Here is an 18,023-nt window from a genome sequence, read left to right as displayed (position 1 = left end):
AAATGTTACTTTTAATTTTATATTTTAAAGTAATTCATAAACATTCATATTTTCTAAAGCTGTCAACATGTCCTTACCTTCCAACGTAATTGTTCAAAAATAGGAATGTTACATATGAATATAAAATGTTTTGCTTACAGACAAAAAAGTTAAATTAAAACCATGTTTAATGTTTTGGCAACATAAATTTTAATGACCAAAAAAAAAAAAAATCACAAAACACATAAATCATTACACAGCCTTAACAGGACAATGCTGGGAAGGTTAGCCACAATATTCCATTATTATAACTCACCATTTCAGTCATAAGCATGATTAGAGATCCAAAAATGTAATGCCTATTATCTAAACAACAGAGTCAGTGGATTTAGGCACTAAACTGCAGTGATAGTGGAAGTAATTTTGCTGTTGTTAGTTTGTTTGTACTCTTAGAGAAAATGCTGACCTCTTTTATTCGAATCATTAGATATGTGATGGAATATGTAATTCATAGTGATTTAATATAATGAACATCAAGGCAACAAGAAATAAACTAAAGTTTAATGTAAGGCACCCTAAGTGGTACAAACGCGACTCCAACCGAAGCTTTATCTGGAACACTGTGCCTCACACCTCACCAAATTACTTAAGATTTTCTTTTTATCAACTGTACTTCACATAGAGATGATTGTGTTCTTGTTGAACCATTAACTTGGCACAATACATAAAACAAATGACGAATCAATATTAATAGCCTGCACGTCTTCATATGTAACCACACTTCACTGTTGGTTTTTGACTGCAAATGCAGCCAGTGGCAGTTCAAGAGAGTTCATATTAGAGAGGAGAATATAATAGATAGGCCTATCTAGCTTATGAGACATTCATTTACTAATAATAGTAAGGTTTTATATGATTTTAATCAATTTACTCTTGACTGAGTAACAGCATTTGTGTTTCTTAGCTCAATGTAAATTAGCACTCATAATAATTCCTTCATAAAATGTTCATATTAACACTATATTCATAATTAGTTTACCTAAAATGAGAATAAATTAAATCAATTCAATTACATATTGGTGACATGAGGGGCTTGAAATGTTTGAAGGGCACAATCACACTTAACTATTTATTTTTATACAACTATGAGTTCCGGTTTGTCCTTGAATCAATTGTGTTTTGAGTCACTCATTCAACTGATTTGTTCAAAACACAGGAACAAATCTTGACAATCTTTAGGAGTGAGTCACTCCTAATCATTAATTGAACAATTCGTTCAAAAACACTGATTCATTTTCAGTGGCTTAATGAGTGAGTCATTGATTCAGCAAAGAAATTCATGATGTTTGTTAATCTGTTCTACTGTAATTAATAATGTTATTATGCAATATGTGTAACATGGAAACAATTATGTAACATGCTACTGTATCTCTGAAACACACTGAATACAATGACCATTATTACAGTAAAAATGTGTTATGGTAATATCTCATCCCATCTTCAGGATGAAAAAGATCATACTTTACTCCCAATTTATTAACACTCATTCATTTTTCTGATCTGCTTAATTTGACCTTCATAATCTCTAAAAATTTTGAGATAAAAGTAAAATCTTGCATAATCTACATTAAGTTCAAGTACAAAGTATGAGATGCCAAACTTACTAGATATGATCCAAAGCTATATTAGTTTCCCTCATGATGGCAACAAAAAATACCAAACGGAACCAAATCTTAGTTTTGGCCGCTTCTTTCTCGCTAATTAGACCCTCTGATTTATAGGACAATTTCTATGCATAATACAGTGTGCAAAATCACAAAACCACAAACCTCTCATCTAACCTATAATAAAGACAAAAGCTTTCCTTCGTTTGGCAGCTTTCTCAGTAACGCACTTGGCAAACGTGTTAGAAAGGGAACGGGGGAACCAAACCGACAGCAGCTGGTCACTTCCTGCTGCCGTTGAAGCTCATTGGCTGGACCTCTGTCTGTCTGAGGTCTATGATTGGTCCATCTTCCACTTCTCAGGTCCCTTTCAACTCGCCTTCTGAGATTCAATGTGCAGCATCGGCCAAACGCCACATAAAAACTTCACTTTTGGTCTGTGCTTGAGGTAGGTTGAGCGAATCTGAAGGCTAAGGCAAAAAAATATATATATATATATACATATACATCTTTGTTGCCACAGTTTTGGAAGTGCCTTCTTCTGTTCTAAAGAAGGGGGTGTCCCAATACTTTTGGCAAAATAGTGTATATATAAGCATATGCAACATGCATCATGCATTTAAGTGACTTAATGTTTCATAATTACGTACCTGAGGAGTATGTGTAAATATGACCCCAGGCCTGTTAGGATGTGCCACCAGGCATGAAGCTGCGTAACTGCTCCGACCACAGGGGGCAGCCGCTGACGTGTGGCTCTGAACCAAAAACAGTGACAAACAGTGACCTCTTCTGTTTTTCATCTGCTCTCATTTTGCTTGGTCAACCACAGAACACAACTCAAGAACACAACAGATCTAAGTAATATAAATATTCTAGTATTTAGGAAAAAAAAAATATATATATATATATATATATATATATATTTATTTTTTTAATTATTTAAAAACATTTAATAACATTAAATGTTGATTTTGAAAAAGAATACATAAACTATTTTCATGTTTTATTTAATTTTGCACTCTTGTAAACTAAAATGTAACCTTAGTTGACTAAAATGAAAATGATACTAAATGCATAAACATAATGTAATGTAAATGTAGATCTACCTTAAAGAGTCACAAAAGATATTATCGATGTTCCATAATACGAATCCCAACAGGAAGACGCTTAATGATGTAAAGCCGAGGGCTCTGAGCCATGGATACACCCTGCAAGGCACAGACAAGATGTTAATGCACTTATTTACCTTTGTAGAGATAATACATTAAGCATAATATACATTAATACAGACATTGTTTTATCAAACTCACATTCAGATCTGGCTACATTCTGGTAGGGAATGTCCACTTTTCAAAATCCAATCAATAGAGTGCAACAATAGGGTTCTGGATGTAAAAATCCCATTCGTTTTCTCCATAGGGGAATTGATTTTGAACGATAATTTATAAAGACGGACTTAACGTGAGATACGAGCTGGTTAACCAATGGTATTTGCTTTTGTTAAAGCCGTCAACCCATGTTATTTCAAATAGTTTTTTTGAATAATCGTGTTTAACAGCAAATTTCCTGGAGAAAAAATTAATTACACATCATTCTGCAAACAAATCTCCACAAATCATTCACAATGTTTCATGGGATTGTATTTCTTTCTCTCAAAGCCATTAGGTACAGTCTTGTAATTTAATTTTTTTTTTTTTTAATTTTTGTAATTTGTGATTTACCTCATAGCTGGTTGGTTTGGCTCATAGCTTATAACACTTTAACAAAGACTTTCTAAATTACTATGGGAAAATGAATGGGAAGAATACTTTTGCTACCAAGGCTACTGTTCCCAAAGGATAAAATGAAGTCACACCCCTTTTTTTCTTGCTAAATAAACTGTTTCACTTGGAAATATCTCACATCATAGAAAGGAAAACAAGCTTTAAATGCAGTGAATACAGATTTGGAAGTGATAAAGATTAATTCACTCACCAAGTGACTATGAATACAGAGCGAATCACCAAGAAAGCCACTAGTAGGGCATACATGACCTGGGGGAAATGATAAAACTGTGGTTAACCTGTGTATTTAGCACCATCTGCTATATAAACAACACAACATCATTTTGCTTTATATGACAGTGTTGTACTGGTCTTACTAAACAAAGAGATCACAGCATTGTGTTTAGAGACTGTCATGTACCATTCAATACCCTGAGCATGAACAGAGTCACATCCTACTGTCATGCCTTTCAACAATAGAAACAGACAACAAATACTGACTGCAGAAGTTGTTTTGACACAACATTGTCATGCTCTCAAAAACCCCTGACGACGTAGGATAAACCAAAATAGAGAGGTTCTTACTGCAGCATTAAACATGTTTAGTTAGGCCTCACCTGATGAAACACAGGCTCCTTCCAGATCAGGTAAATCTGCAAAATATAAATGAAATGCACTTCCTGAGCACTGTTAAAAATATCAATAATATATATAGTACATAAAGAGTGGGGACTGAGACTGCATTGAAAATCTGGGATTTTATTCATTTAAAAAAAAGGACATAAGCAATGTTGAAAAATAGGAAATATTTATTAAGATTTTGCAGTATTTCTAGGTCACTTTTTCCCTATTGTTATTTTTATTTTGAGCATTTTTATGCAAAGTGTCGTGGCCACTTAATGAATAATAACAGTCTTAAATCATGCTGGATAATATGGATCATATAGACCCCATATTAGGAAATGTTAATATTTTATGTTCTTTTTTTTATTATTCAAATGATGTTGATAATTTTATTTGAAATGAAAAGGTTTTTACTAAATAAAAAAAATAATAATAATTGTTTTAGAAATTTCTGACGTTTTTGCCCCACTCTATACTTTTTTAGAAAATTTAGAACAGCAAAGAAAAAAACTTACCACACTAACAATAATACTGAAGGTCAGCAAAAGTGCTATTGATAAATAGTTAACGGCACGCTCTTGCTTGAAGCACTCATATCTGTAATATGTGAGATATGCATTCAAACAATTAAATAAACAACAACAACAAAAATCAAGCACAACCATTCAAAAGTTTGGGGTCAGCACTTTTTTTATTATTTAAAAAGGATGCATTAAATTGATCAAAGTCACAGTAAAGACATTCATAATTTACAAACAAAATATCTATCAAATAAAGTAATAATTGTAACTAAACATATTTCACAATATTATGGTTTTACTGTATTTCTAATCAAATAAATGCAGCCTTGGTGAGCATAAAAGACATTTCAAAAACATTTTAAAAAAAAATCTTACCAGCCCCAAACTTTTGAATGGCAGAAGAAATCCAAAATCTTAATAGTAAAAAAGCCTTTTCTGTCCATCAAATACAGCATCTGATCCTCATTAAGCTTATGATGAGTGTTCAGAGGTCAAAGTTGAAGGCAGACAGTGTGCCGGTGTAAGAAATGTCAACTTACAGGCAGTAGACAAAGATGCAGCAGCTGTAGATCATCGGCAGCTCATCCAGTAACTAAAAGCAAAAGACAATCCAGAAACTGACAGCATTTGTGTGACACTTGTGAATTACTGCTATTGCTTTTGGGGATGTACCGTTAGAGAAGCAACTTTGTGGCTATGAGAATGAAAGTGAAATTAAGCTTTTCATTTTTTTCACTTTGGAAGGCTGAAGAAAAGTCAAGCCTACCTGCATTTCATACTGTAGTGTCATGTGGAAGCTCCAGGAACCAATGCCCACGGCTGTACAGAAAAGAGAGACCACATAAAAAAATGGTCAATTTGATCTCTGCTTGTTTAGGAAATACAGTCTTGAATAACTGGGTGAAAGGTCACTTCCTAAAAAATGAGGTTTGTGTTTATATAAAATCACGTGAAAGATACGTTACCAGCAATTCCTAAAAAGGACCACACATAGCGTACTTCCAAACCATCTTTACACGTCTGAATGGCTCCATAAATGGGAGGTAGGATCATTATCAGGTTACTGACAGTATTCCCTGTAGAAAGCAAAAAAACAAAAAAAATATGTTTTTATTTTAATGAATTTAAATATTAGGAAATAGTTCACCCAAAAATTTAATGAAAATGAACTCACCCAAGATGTACGAGTTTGATTCTTCAGATATGGAGAACTTTAGCATTACATCACTTGCTCACAAATGGATCCTCTGCAGTGAATGGGTGCCGTCAGAATGAGAGTCCAAACAGCACCCATTCACTGGAGAGGATCAGTTGGTGAGCAACTGATGTAATGCTAAATTTCTCCAAATCTGAAGAAACAAACTCGTCTACATCTTGGACAACATGAGGCTGAATACATTTTCAGCAAACTTAAATTTTGGGGTGAACTATTCCTTTATAAGTCATATTTGAGACACATTCCTTCACGAGGCAACAGGTTCCCGCTGGACAGTACAGGCCCCTCTGATCTCAATGGCACTGAAATTCCTGTTGCTTCTAGCAATATGTAAATATGTAATTTATGTTGTAAAATGAGACTCAAATAATCAGACTATTTCATTCTTAAATCAAAAACCCCATAGGAAGTTACATAGGAAATTCAAGCTCTATTAATATTCATGTTCGCATGTTAACTATCAATTTGTGCCCTTTGACCAACTTATCAGAATGACCTGAAATATACTTCAGCAAACAACATGGAGATGTAATGGCTACATACTCTTTGTCCCTCCACACTGTCTGGTAATCAGCAGTCAAACTAAAATTCCCAATATGGCAACCTATCTAAGCAGTACTTCTCTCAGTTAAAGGGCTGTATTGTGAAAGTAATGTAATTTGACAGTTTAAATATTATATTATTCATACAAAAATATACTGATGGTACTTTAATGCATACATTAATTTATACTGTTATAATTTATTATATATAATATAAATAATAAATGTATCATTATAATTTATAATAATACATATACACATACAGTGGCTTTGGGTAATTTTTGGCTGATCAGGCAAGAGGACCAACTAGATCAGAAAATATTAGTGTTTAATGCTGTTTTCTTTTCTTTCCTTCATTATATGATTTCTCATTCTAATTATATTAATGATAATGAACATTTTAAAGTGTCGCTAAGTTAATGGGTATGTCTGAAAGAAACAAACCAACAAAAGAAAATGGGGGACAAAAATGCTGCCTATAAATATTTCATATTGGCCATGAAAAAATATTCTTCATTATTTTTGTTAGAAATATATTTGTTAAAATTATTTTGTTCACATCACAATTTTTAATTCATATTTGGGATCTCACATATTGCAGTTTTTCTTGAATATAAGGACTGTAATTGAATTATTCAGCAGAATTTTAGACAATTGTTGTATTTTGCAGTTTTTACTTAGAATGTAGCTTTACAATATTATTATTCATCATCTAATTTTCGGGTGATCAGACCAAATGTACCAGCAAAGACCTGCAAACTATCTTCAGCTGGTAATGTTTTGTAGGGAATAACGAATTACACTATTACTGTATAGTACTGTATAGTATGTATAATTATCAAATAGCCAATAAAACGTCACTAAATCTGGCATATTTACAGTACAATTTATGTTGCTGGTTAGTTCTTTATAACCATTTTCAACTGACTGTCACACTAGCAGCTCTGCTCACATTTCCAGACCATACACTCATAGTCAGATTATAATTAAAGCAAATTAAAGAACGATTAGCATCTACGTGGTGGGAACTAAACCATGTTTTCTGTTAACACTCTTTGAATTCACTGAAAATCAGTGTCGTCGTCACGAGCTCCTCCCCAAATATTGCCAAACACTGAGTCTCCACTCTCTTTCCGGTCTTTTGTTTGAATGTCTTTTGTTATTGAGCTTTATGATACAAGTTAAACGCGGACAGAGGGTCGCTGGCCTCGGTTACGAATCCTACTATGGCTAATGCTTATGAATTTTAATTAGGTTACGCTGACGTCGCTTTGTAACTTTGCTATGAACAAGGCGTGACGTTTAAATATTAATTACGCCACTGTGACGTTGCTTCGAATTCTTCCAATGGAGAAGAACGGCCTTATCAATATTAATTAGGCTATGATGACGATGCCTCGTAGCCGTCCAATAGCGAACGATTGCCTCATGAATATTAAGTATCACGTCTTCTCATAGTAGGGTTCGAAAACGCTCCTCTCTCCCGTTTAATATCCGTGTTTACCGTCCTACACGACAATGGATCGCGTGTACCGAACACAAGACCACCGTTCAAACATACTTACAGAATTCTGCGATGTAATACGAGACCACATAATTCTCCTCGCACCAGTCGAGAGTTGAGGTCGGTGTTCCCCAGTAGCCCGGCCTGTCCGCCGCCGGAGCCATGATGAGAGGAGCTCAGATCGGTCTGACAGGCGGAGGGAGGAGTGTCCTGTACTGTAACGGATTCAGAGCTCCATCCAATCTGAACGGGCCTTCGTGCGGTAACAGTTACACTACAGCCTTCTGTAACTCAATATAACGAAGTAATCGTTGAAAGGACAGCCTACTACTATATAAATACATAAAATGTATTGAAGAATAACTCGTGAACATCGAAAGTCGAAGTATAATGATATTTCCAATGTACATAAACTGTTGACTTATCATAACATGCAAAATTAGCATTTTACTATAGGTAAACAGAAAATACATATTGGCCATAACATTTTATTTTATTTTTAAAAAAATATTAGAAATATATGGCCAACATGGGAAATTTGAGATGTTTTCCTTTAAAGTTGATATAGGATTATTTAGCTGTTTTCATTGAATATTTCTGTCTTTTTCCAGCTTTTACCCACAATGCAGGTGTTTTATCACGACATCTATCATTTTTGTGGGTTGAAGGTAAAACATAGGTGTGCACAATCAGATAACACGAGTTCACATGTGTGAGAATACAGACACACCTGTTTCTTTTTAACAGAAAGTCTCGCCAAAAACTTGATGAAGGAACGATAAATAACTTTATATGTTTCAGTGTACGGTGGAACTAATTCTCTTTCTAACCAGATAAATCCAGATCATGATTGTTGTAGCTTCACATTCCCTTAGCAGTACATATGGATGTCATTTCAGCGAATCACGCTAGATGTCGCCAGAGCTTTGTGCATCCAAAAGTATAAAGTTGTGTATGCCAAAAACAGTCAAGGTATATTCATTTAAAAAATCTTGATTTTTTTTTTTTTTTTTTTGGCATAGACCAGTAAGGGTCGCGCCAAATTTAAGTTTTGACGGGAATGAAAACGAGGCTGTGAGAGACTTTAGTTAAGTACATTCAATGGATTGTATTGTTGTTTAACAACAGGTGTGTTCGACTTAAAGCGGCGCTGCGCAGAATGATCGGTGTATGACATCAAAGTACCGCGAGAGCATTCTGCGCAGCGCCGCTTCAAGTCGAACACACCTAACCTGTCATTAAAAAAAAAAAATCAGTAGACAAAATCTCCAAAAACAATTTGAAATTGAGCTGTAAAAAAAGAATAATAATAAAAAAAATTACATGAATACAAAAAAAAATTATCTTTATACAGTGCGTGCCATTGCAAAGACTGATAGTTTATCCTCTTCAGAGCCTCGTTTTCATCCACGTTAAATTCAATATGGAGTTTAATGTCTATTGTATACTGAATATTTTGGCATCTGCATTCTGTGTACATTAAATACTTAATACTTCAGAAATAGTAGTATGCATAAGCACAAACTATTTGACCATAAAATAATTAAGGCTTAAATAAAAACCCACACACGTTCTCTCTCAGTGATACTGATTTTATTGAAAAAACGAGGAACAATCCAACATTTTTAGACAACCGTATTTGGTGCAATGTGAAAACAATCTTTAAAATGGTACAGACGTTGGGCTCATATCACATACTGTCTAGTGCAGACACAGTATTCAGTGCAGACTCAAGTGTGCACTTCTGAGAGGAATGTTTCAGCATGGCGTGGTGAACTCGCAGGCACTTTGTGTAACAAAATCCACAGACATTTTTAGAAATCAAACACTCGGCATAGTGAGTTATGCGCTCCAGCAATCGAAACGCGAAAAAGATAAACACCTGAGCAAAAATGCTGTTCGTGTGGATTTATAGCGAATTTCATGGAGATCATACTTAATATAAGCATGCTGCACTTCTCAGAAACCCATTCAGGTGTAAATTTACGATACTTTGTCAAGTACATTTGCATTTTTTAAAAGAAAAAAACATGAGGCACGTAAATGTCACTTTTTAAAGTAAACGTAACGGATAGCACATGGTGGTCCACAGATAAATCTCCATACACACACAGTCATTAACCACGTACAATCAAATTTAAATTAGCAAATTACAATTCATCCCTCATTTTATCACCCTTCGGTCGAACCAGCCGGCCCATGAAAAGGATTGAGTTAGTCTTCTTGTCCTTCACCAGGAAGATGAAGGGATGGTCAGCGTAGAAGAGTTTGGGGTTCTTGAGTTTGTCGGTACCAAAGATGCTAGTATCGGGTGAATTTCCCTCCGTGTCCCACTCCATGGCGGAGGCGTGGAATACGTTGGACAGATAGAGGTCTTTCTTCCCTGAGATGTTGGACAGATCAGCTTTGGCCTTGTCCACAGCTTCGGTCAGACCCAGCTCGGCGAGATGTTTCTGCAAGAAAGCCATCCGTTACATTAGTAATTGAATTCACAGGTGAGTTTAGAATAATAAATAGCTTGCTAGAATTGCAGATTGTCTGTACCTGTAGGTTGTGGCTGACCTCCACGCTGACCTTAGGCAGTGACACAGCAACTGACCTCTGTTCCATTTTACTGATCCAGGTGTTGAGTTGTTCACGTGTCAACAGTTTCTCCACTCTCTCCAGGGATTCTACGTGGTACGGCATGATGAACACCACAGATGACATCTTATGGGCCAGTGCCATGTCCAGAACTAAAAGGTTGTTGGTTGTGTCGTCAAAAAAGCCATAAATGCCTGAAAGAGAGCATGAACATATGACGTAAATGTGTAAAGGCAAATGATGGAAGCCTAAAATTTCCTGCCAAGGCACACAGCAGTTTTGGATGTAAATGATTTTTGGTAAGTGAGTTTTAAACACAGGTTTTTATTATTATTATAATTTTTTATGAAAAATAATAATTATAAAAAAAAAGTTTTTAAACTAAATGTAACTAAATATTTTATATATTGTATATATATTTTATATGTTAAATATATAACAAAATATTTATATTTTTAAAAAATGTATTACATTTTTTTGTAAATGAATGTCATTTTTGTTGATATTTTAGTAAAATGGAACATATTCATTTAACATATTCTTTAAGATAAACACAAATATATTCTTTAAAATGAAAGAATATGAGATGACAAAATACTGGATCTTGTCATCATAAAAATTAATATATTATTATTTATTTAAATATATAAAATATTTATAATATTATAATAACATAAATATTTGAATTGTTAGTTTAATTTTGTTGTTTAATTTAAATCATCTTGTTTTTGTTGAGTAAAATTACATGCCATTTTATTGAGATAAATTGATTAAAATTAATCAATATGTAGTAGTAATGGCTAAATTTAAGGGATGTTTTTGTCAAACTGCAAAAAAATAATACTTATTATTTTAATACTTAAAATATTTAAAACTAAATATGTAACTTATTTAAAGATTTAGTTTAATTTTGCACTTTCTTGTAAATTAAAAAGTAATTTTTATTGACTTGAGTGCATGCTAGTAAAATTGACTAAAACTAAAGAACACAACATTAAAGAATACACAAAAAATCTATAAACATTAACACTAATACTGTCCCAATAATTAATTTCTAATGAAAACTTAAACAAACAAAAAATACTCGATAATAAACCAATAAGCTACACATCATTTTGTGTTTCAGGAATCACATCTGCTTTAACCATGGCCTCACCTGTGCGATGCATCATGGGTACAGAGACGGTGTAGGAGCGATGCACTAAGAAACCACGATTATCCACCATCTTATGATGGAACTGCTCATCCCAGTGTGCTGGAGAGAAAGCAGAGCCACTTATTAGTTGAAGAATCTACAAATTGCTCCTAATTCTAAAGGTATCCAAGACTTACGTTTATAAAACATGGCATTGATGATCATGGCTCCATCTGTCTTTTCCACATCTTTGGTCACCTCAGGCAGCTTGCCGTCGGTGGACTTTGATGCCCATTCGTTGATGGCCTTCACTGCACTGCGCTTGTCACGGAAGTTTATTTTGGAGTGCTCGTAGTTATAATGCTTCTTGCTGCTCTTCAGAAAGTTGGCGACGAAGCTCACAGAGCTGGGCCCATACAAACGGTTGCTGATCTTCCAGGTGACGTTACGTGCTGTTGAGTTACTGACCTCAGTGAGAAGCTCCGACAGCCCAGAGTGCAGCTGCTCATCCTTCACCGTAGTGGCGCTTAGAACGGTTTTGACCTGAGAAGCAGTGTTGGATTTCCCTCCAAGAGCCACCAAACCCAACGAGGAGGCCACAACCACAGGGGAAATCAGGATGTTCTCAATGTCCTTCTCTTTTGCCAGGTTGTGGTACAGGTTGAAGGCCAAATTGGCACTGTTGTCTGCCAGCATGGAGGCATGGCTGCTGAGCGTCTTTTCCCCGCTCACAGTAGCCAGTAAGCACAGGAGAACCACGTTTGACACCAACATGATTTCGGAGGTGGTTAGTTTACAGCCTATAAAGGTAGAAAAGTTTAGTCAGTTATTTTAGATAAATATGAAATGGTTTTCTTTATGTGTAGAGCTGTAGACTGTGTTTCAGTTCCTGACCACAGAACTGAGAGTGGCGCCAAGATATATTAGAGCTGTAATTTTAAATTCCCATAGCCTTTAATGACAGGCCTGCTATGCTAAAGGAGGTCCAGCACACATTTAAGGCAGTAATGTTACATAACTGCCACGTGCACTGTAACCTCACTAAGCTCTCTTTATCATAACATATTTTTGCTTATTCCTTGCTGAACATAAAAAAATATGTTTAACAATACAGTAAATCTAGTAATATTGTGAAATAATATTACAACTCTTTTCTATTTTAATATATTTTTTAAATTAAATGTATTTTTCTGATGGCAAAGCTGAATTTTCAGCATCATAACTCCAGTCTTCAGTGTCACATGATCCTTCAGAGATCATTCTGATATGCTGATTTGATACTCAAACATTTATTATTATCAACTTTATATTTGTTGAATAGAACAGCATTTATTTGGTACAGAAATCTTTTGTAACATTATAAATGTCTTTACTGTCACTTTTGATCAATTTAATGAACCTTTGCTGAATAAAAATATATTTTCTTTCAAAAATTAAAAAAATGTGCTGACCCCCAAACTTTTAAACAGTTGTGTATATCACATAACTTTTCACGGAGAAAAGCTGTGCAGCCACATACACAGATTTCACGGCTCCCGGAGTCATCTTACCCAGGATAACTGTTATCCAATCAGCATTGCCAGGAAGTTCTGACTCTAGTGTGAAGCTTTTCCCCACCCCTCTACCAGTGCACAGCTCAAAATGTTGCCTTCACATGCAAAATGCACCATACCCCGCACCCTCTCGATGAATGGCCTTTTTATTATGCCTACATGTCAGAGCCTGAAGGAGCAATGGAGAACATTTGGAACTGTGGTGTCTGCCAAAAACCTTTTGAATCATCACACAAACAAGCTAAATCAAAGCTCTTAGCTGCTTATAAGCATATTTTCACCTTTGAGTAAAACATTAAAGTTACATAGTCTTATATAAGCTTCTGTTTTACATTTCAAAATTTAAAAAGAAGGATTCTGTTATGGAATGCCACGCATTTTTTGCATGTTTCATGCTGCTGATGAAGCCTTAATGTTTTCACAGCTGTAACGGTATCTGTTACTCACCTCTCAGAGCTCCCAAAAACTTCTGCAGCCTCTCGGATCTGTCGGCTTCACCTGACACCAAATCCTTCATGCAGATTTTATAGTCTGGAAAAGAAACTTCTGGAAGTAGGGAAAGGAGTATTATAATGGTTCAGTTTTTCTGTGAGACCTCCCCCAGATCTAGTTACTGTGGGAACTGGACTCTCTCCTCAAGGTCCTAAAGGCAGCAGGAACTGACCCCTTTCCTGCTCGCACACTCACACAATGGCTAAACTAAAGTGCTTTTTCATGCAAGGAAAAAGGTGAGTATAAAAAAAAAGGTGGATGTAATTCAGAAATATGAATTACTGATTAACATCAAATCAAATTGAAAAATATCCTAGTAAGAAGTAAACTAATTTAGTCTAAAACCCAGTATTAATACTTGATTTTTTAAGTTACTTTTTATTATTATTTTCATAATTTGTTCAGAAAATGCAAAGTATATTATAAAAGTAACGGTAAAAATAAGAAGTTAAGACATTGTTCTACTTCCACCCCCACCCCATCTATCTCTCCTCCCTCTCTCTTCTGTGTGCCACGTTTTAGTGGGTCGTGTCTTGGCCTGCAAGCGGACAGCAGACAAAACAGAGGTTTTATCTGTCTAGTTGGGCATAAAGCATGCATTATGATTTCTATGTCCTCATAAAAAAAAACTTTATGCATTAAACTAATATGTTATGTATCTTTCTCTTCTTTATATCATTAGGAGTCCTGCTGTACACACATGAAGCACTGGAATACATAAAGAATCCCAGAGGAACATTTTATTGCTTAGAGTTAGAAGTTGCTCTTTTAAAGCTCAAGAGACTTGGAGGGATCTCAGTAATGTTTCATGTAAGTGTCTTTCTCTCAGTGCTGCAAAAACATTTCTTAATGTTTACAGAAATTTTGTGTTACTTGGCTTGCTCACCAATGGATCCTCTGCAGTGAATGGGTGCCGTCAGAATAAGAGTTCAAACAGCTAATAATAACATTGCAATAATCCACAAGTAATTCACACCCCTCCAGTCCATCAATTGCCATCTTGAGAAGTGAAGTGAAAATGGGCATATTTGTAAGAAACAAATAAGATTAATCCATTAATAAGATGTTTTTAACTTTAAACCATTGCTTCAGCTAATTACAAGTCTACAAATAAAAGTATATTTTTCTAACAGCACTATTGTTTTTAGCTTAAACCGTACAGTATTAGAAAATGTATTTATTAATTATCTAAGGAGAAATAAAAATAGACACATTTGACAGCTGTTGACATGCAGTATGGAGTTATAATGTGAAAAGCAGATCTCAGGTAATTTGGTTTGGAAGAATTTCATAAATCTTGTATATTAAAAACGATTTTCGACATTTGATTGCATATCTAGTTTCTGACATTAAGATGTGATGAAGCAGGTCTCATTAGCTGCATGTGGGCCGAATGGGCCGCTGTTCAAAGACACAAACCATTAACAGCACAGATTTTTTGTAAAGAATGTTTCACTTTGTAAAGATCAGTGAAAATGCAGCTGATGGCGCTGGCATTCCTCAGGCATCAGACTGTTGAAAGAATGCTGCTCGCTTCAGTCGTCAGGGTTTCTTTTCTGATTTGCTGCTTAATGTGTTTGCTGCTCATGTTGTTAGATCCACATAGCTTGAGGTTTAACCTAGACTGACATTCACTGATTAACTGCCGTGAACAAAAAGGGAAATCGAGAGTTATTTCATCACTACAGATCCTGAAACAACCACATTTCTGCACTTTTATTTGCTTGTCTTCTTTGGAAATAAGTATTGCTTAAGTTATCTATTACTTGCTGCTCAAACGTAGGGTATTTTATGTGTATTGAACTCTTATAATTATCAATGCTGAAAACATTTGTGCTGCTTAACATTTTTGTGGAAACCTGATACTTTTTTGGATTCTTTTTTATGATAAGAAAGTTTAAAAGAACTTATTACAAACTAAAGATTATTAGGCTATAAATATATAAAATCATTATATTATTATTTATAATAATTACTATATAATTAATATAACAATATACAATTTTTAAATGATCCGTTAATGACTCCTTGCTGAATAAAAGTATTGATTTCTTTAAAAAAAAAATCATACTGACTTCAAACGTTTGAACGGTAGTGTATGTCTATATATAACAATAATGTAGAATTCATATGCACTGTATATACAAAATGAGCACTGGGGGAGTGACAGAATGTTTTAATCATCTGTTCTAAAGACCCCATCAAAAAAAATGCTTATTTTGTGAACATGCCACAATCTTTTAATATTACATGTGAGAGAGAGATATAAAAATAAAAAAGGGGGTAGTTTAAAAGCATCAGAAATAGATGAGGGCGTCTTCTTGTGGACAAGTATGAAAATGGCAGCTTAGATTTTTTTTTTTTTTTTTTTTTTTTTTTGGTGTGTGTGTGTTTATGTGGTTTATGAGGACACAAATTTGTATAATGACATGGGTATGACAGAGGTATTACAATATGAAGGTGGTTTATGAGGACACTGCCTATGTCCCCGTAATTCAAAAGGCTTAAAAAACATACTAAATGGTGTTTTTTTGAAAATCTAAAAATGCACAAAGTCTCCTGTGAGGGCTAAGTTTTGGTGTAGGGCAATAGCACACACAGTTTGTTCAGTATAAAAACCATTACGCCTATGGAGAGTCCCCATAAACCACAAAAACCAACGTGTGTGTGTGTGTGTGTGTGTGTGTGTGTGTGTGTGTGTGAGACTGCATGCTCCTGCAACTACAAATGTATCCACATGGTGCTGCTACATTCACAGTCTAAACCTCCTCAAAATCAATGGCTCTGCTCAAAACCTTTTATGCTCATCCCAGTTGCGCTTCCCTACAGGGATATTTCATAATAAAAGGACTGTAATTAACAAATGATTATTAATTTTTTGATAAAAGGCTCTGCTCAAATGATTATTAATTTTTGATCAATATATTTTTAAGAAATTTTAGCTTACAATTATTAGAATATATTCTATTCTATTATTACAGTTTATAATATATAAAACGGATGACTTGCTAGCTCTTCGTAAATAACAAGCATAATGTGCTCAATGAAAAGTTTGGAACAAATAAATCAATGTCTCTTTTTGATAAATAAGAGTAACATGATGGAATTCAAATATGTAATGATTATAATAAATATTATTCTATTCTATAATGGGTCCTTGCTATTATTAATGTTTATTACAAAAAAGTGAAAGTGACATGACATGTGGCCAAGTATGGTTACCCATACTCGGAATTTGTGCTCTGCATTTAACCCATCCTAAGTGCACACACACAGCAGTGAACACACACACACCGTGAACATACACCTGGAGCAGTCGGCAGCCATTTATGCTGTGGCTCCCGGGGAGCAGTCTGGGGTTCGGTGCCTAAAAAAATATACACAGTAAGAACTGGGGAAATTACAAAATGCTCTTCATGTTAAATGATTAGGCCTATTTATTATTCTATCGTATAATATAATTAATACATTATTTAATTATTTTATGATTATTAATTATAATTTAAAACATTTTTATTTATTCATTCATTTTTTTCTTAGACAACAATCATTGTTCCTGAATGAATGTCCCTGTCCATTCAAGCCTTTAAAAGTGGATTTGCATATATTCTAGCAGACTGGAGCTGATGAGCAGAACAATCATCCTGACATCTCAGCACATCAGAAAACACCACAACAAATACACCCGTACAGCTGTGCCCGGCTAGTGTGTCTAACTCTTAAGTCATGCTTGATGAAGGACAGCCTCAGTCCATCAGTAGGTTGTTAAAGATTAGGACGTGATGCAAGCTTGGGTCGGGCCAGAGGTTAATCTCTCACCGGCATCCTGGAATCTGCTCTGGCTCTCTGCCTGCGGTCTGGATAAGCAGCTGCTGTGCCAGACAGAGGTGCCCTCGCCAAACACTGCTACACACAGCAACCATTATATCTGGTTTTTAGACGTTTGCCAATTATTATCATTCCAACCAGTAAACAACAGAAAAGTAGGCCTAACCGTAATCGTTTGTATACTAAAAGTAGGCTTAAACCGATGCGTTCGTGAATTATCTTTAGAATCTTTATAGTGAACAAATCTTCCTGGAAAAGCTAGGCCTGCATCTTATCCATCCTAAATTCAATGCAACATTAGTCATTTTCAATACTATTTAGGGCATGTAGGGTGGATAGTATGCATGTACATTAGGACACAGGGTAGGACTACAAATGAAGCACTTTAGTGAATAAATTCAAAAGATTCACTGAGGAAGGTGGAGCTGAAATTCTTTTTTTTTTTTTTTTTACTTAATTTTAAACTAGTACTTAATCGAAGTTTAAACTTAATATATATCACGTTTATAAAGTTAAATACAGGTTACACTGTGAACTGAATACTGTGGGGTTGTTAATTACTGGGAGCGCGCTGATGACGCTTGTTCAAGAGGAGGAGGAAGAGGAGGAGACGCGCAGC

General features: G+C 34.9%; 2 protein-coding genes across 2 annotated transcripts; both read right to left on the bottom strand.

Annotated features, from left to right (window-relative positions):
- Positions 1–151: 151 nt before the first annotated feature.
- LOC306863968 (alkaline ceramidase 3-like) lies at positions 152–8,032 on the bottom strand. The gene is made up of 10 exons (XM_079407600.1): positions 7,875–8,032; positions 5,517–5,627; positions 5,318–5,370; positions 5,091–5,143; positions 4,546–4,627; positions 4,024–4,059; positions 3,618–3,676; positions 2,750–2,851; positions 2,294–2,398; positions 152–2,113 (listed from the first exon to the last, which is right to left on the bottom strand). The coding sequence occupies exons 1-10, from the start codon at positions 7,975–7,977 to the stop codon at positions 2,014–2,016; spliced, it is 804 nt and encodes a 267-aa protein (XP_079263726.1). The 5' UTR covers positions 7,978–8,032; the 3' UTR covers positions 152–2,013.
- Positions 8,033–9,389: 1,357 nt separating this feature from the next.
- On the bottom strand, positions 9,390–13,718 carry LOC306863765 (serpin H1-like). Its single transcript, XM_079407315.1, has 5 exons — positions 13,532–13,718; positions 11,729–12,331; positions 11,553–11,651; positions 10,358–10,590; positions 9,390–10,266 (listed from the first exon to the last, which is right to left on the bottom strand). Exons 1-5 carry the CDS (start codon positions 13,599–13,601, stop codon positions 9,964–9,966), a joined length of 1,308 nt encoding a protein of 435 aa, XP_079263441.1. The 5' UTR covers positions 13,602–13,718; the 3' UTR covers positions 9,390–9,963.
- Between the last annotated feature and the right edge of the window lie 4,305 nt (positions 13,719–18,023).

This window comes from Barbus barbus (assembly GCF_936440315.1).
Source record: "Barbus barbus genome assembly, chromosome: 45".
NCBI classification, from domain to species: domain Eukaryota; kingdom Metazoa; phylum Chordata; class Actinopteri; order Cypriniformes; family Cyprinidae; genus Barbus; species Barbus barbus.
The sequence above is the reverse complement of the archived record's forward strand: the minus strand, read 5'-3'. Positions and strand labels throughout refer to the sequence as shown.

Coding starts and splice junctions, on each gene's coding strand:
- LOC306863968 (XM_079407600.1), bottom strand. CDS start 7,977: ATGGCTCCGGCGGCGGACAGGCCGGGCTACTGGGGAACACCGACCTCA. Junction 5,628..7,874: donor GTATTACATCGCAGAATTCT/GTAAGTATGTTT, acceptor TGCTTTCTACAG/GGAATACTGTCAGTAACCTG. Junction 5,371..5,516: donor GTCCTTTTTAGGAATTGCTG/GTAACGTATCTT, acceptor TTTTCTGTACAG/CCGTGGGCATTGGTTCCTGG.
- LOC306863765 (XM_079407315.1), bottom strand. CDS start 13,601: ATGAAGGATTTGGTGTCAGGTGAAGCCGACAGATCCGAGAGGCTGCAG. Junction 11,652..11,728: donor CAATGCCATGTTTTATAAAC/GTAAGTCTTGGA, acceptor CTTTCTCTCCAG/CACACTGGGATGAGCAGTTC. Junction 10,267..10,357: donor AGGTCAGCCACAACCTACAG/GTACAGACAATC, acceptor GCTTTCTTGCAG/AAACATCTCGCCGAGCTGGG.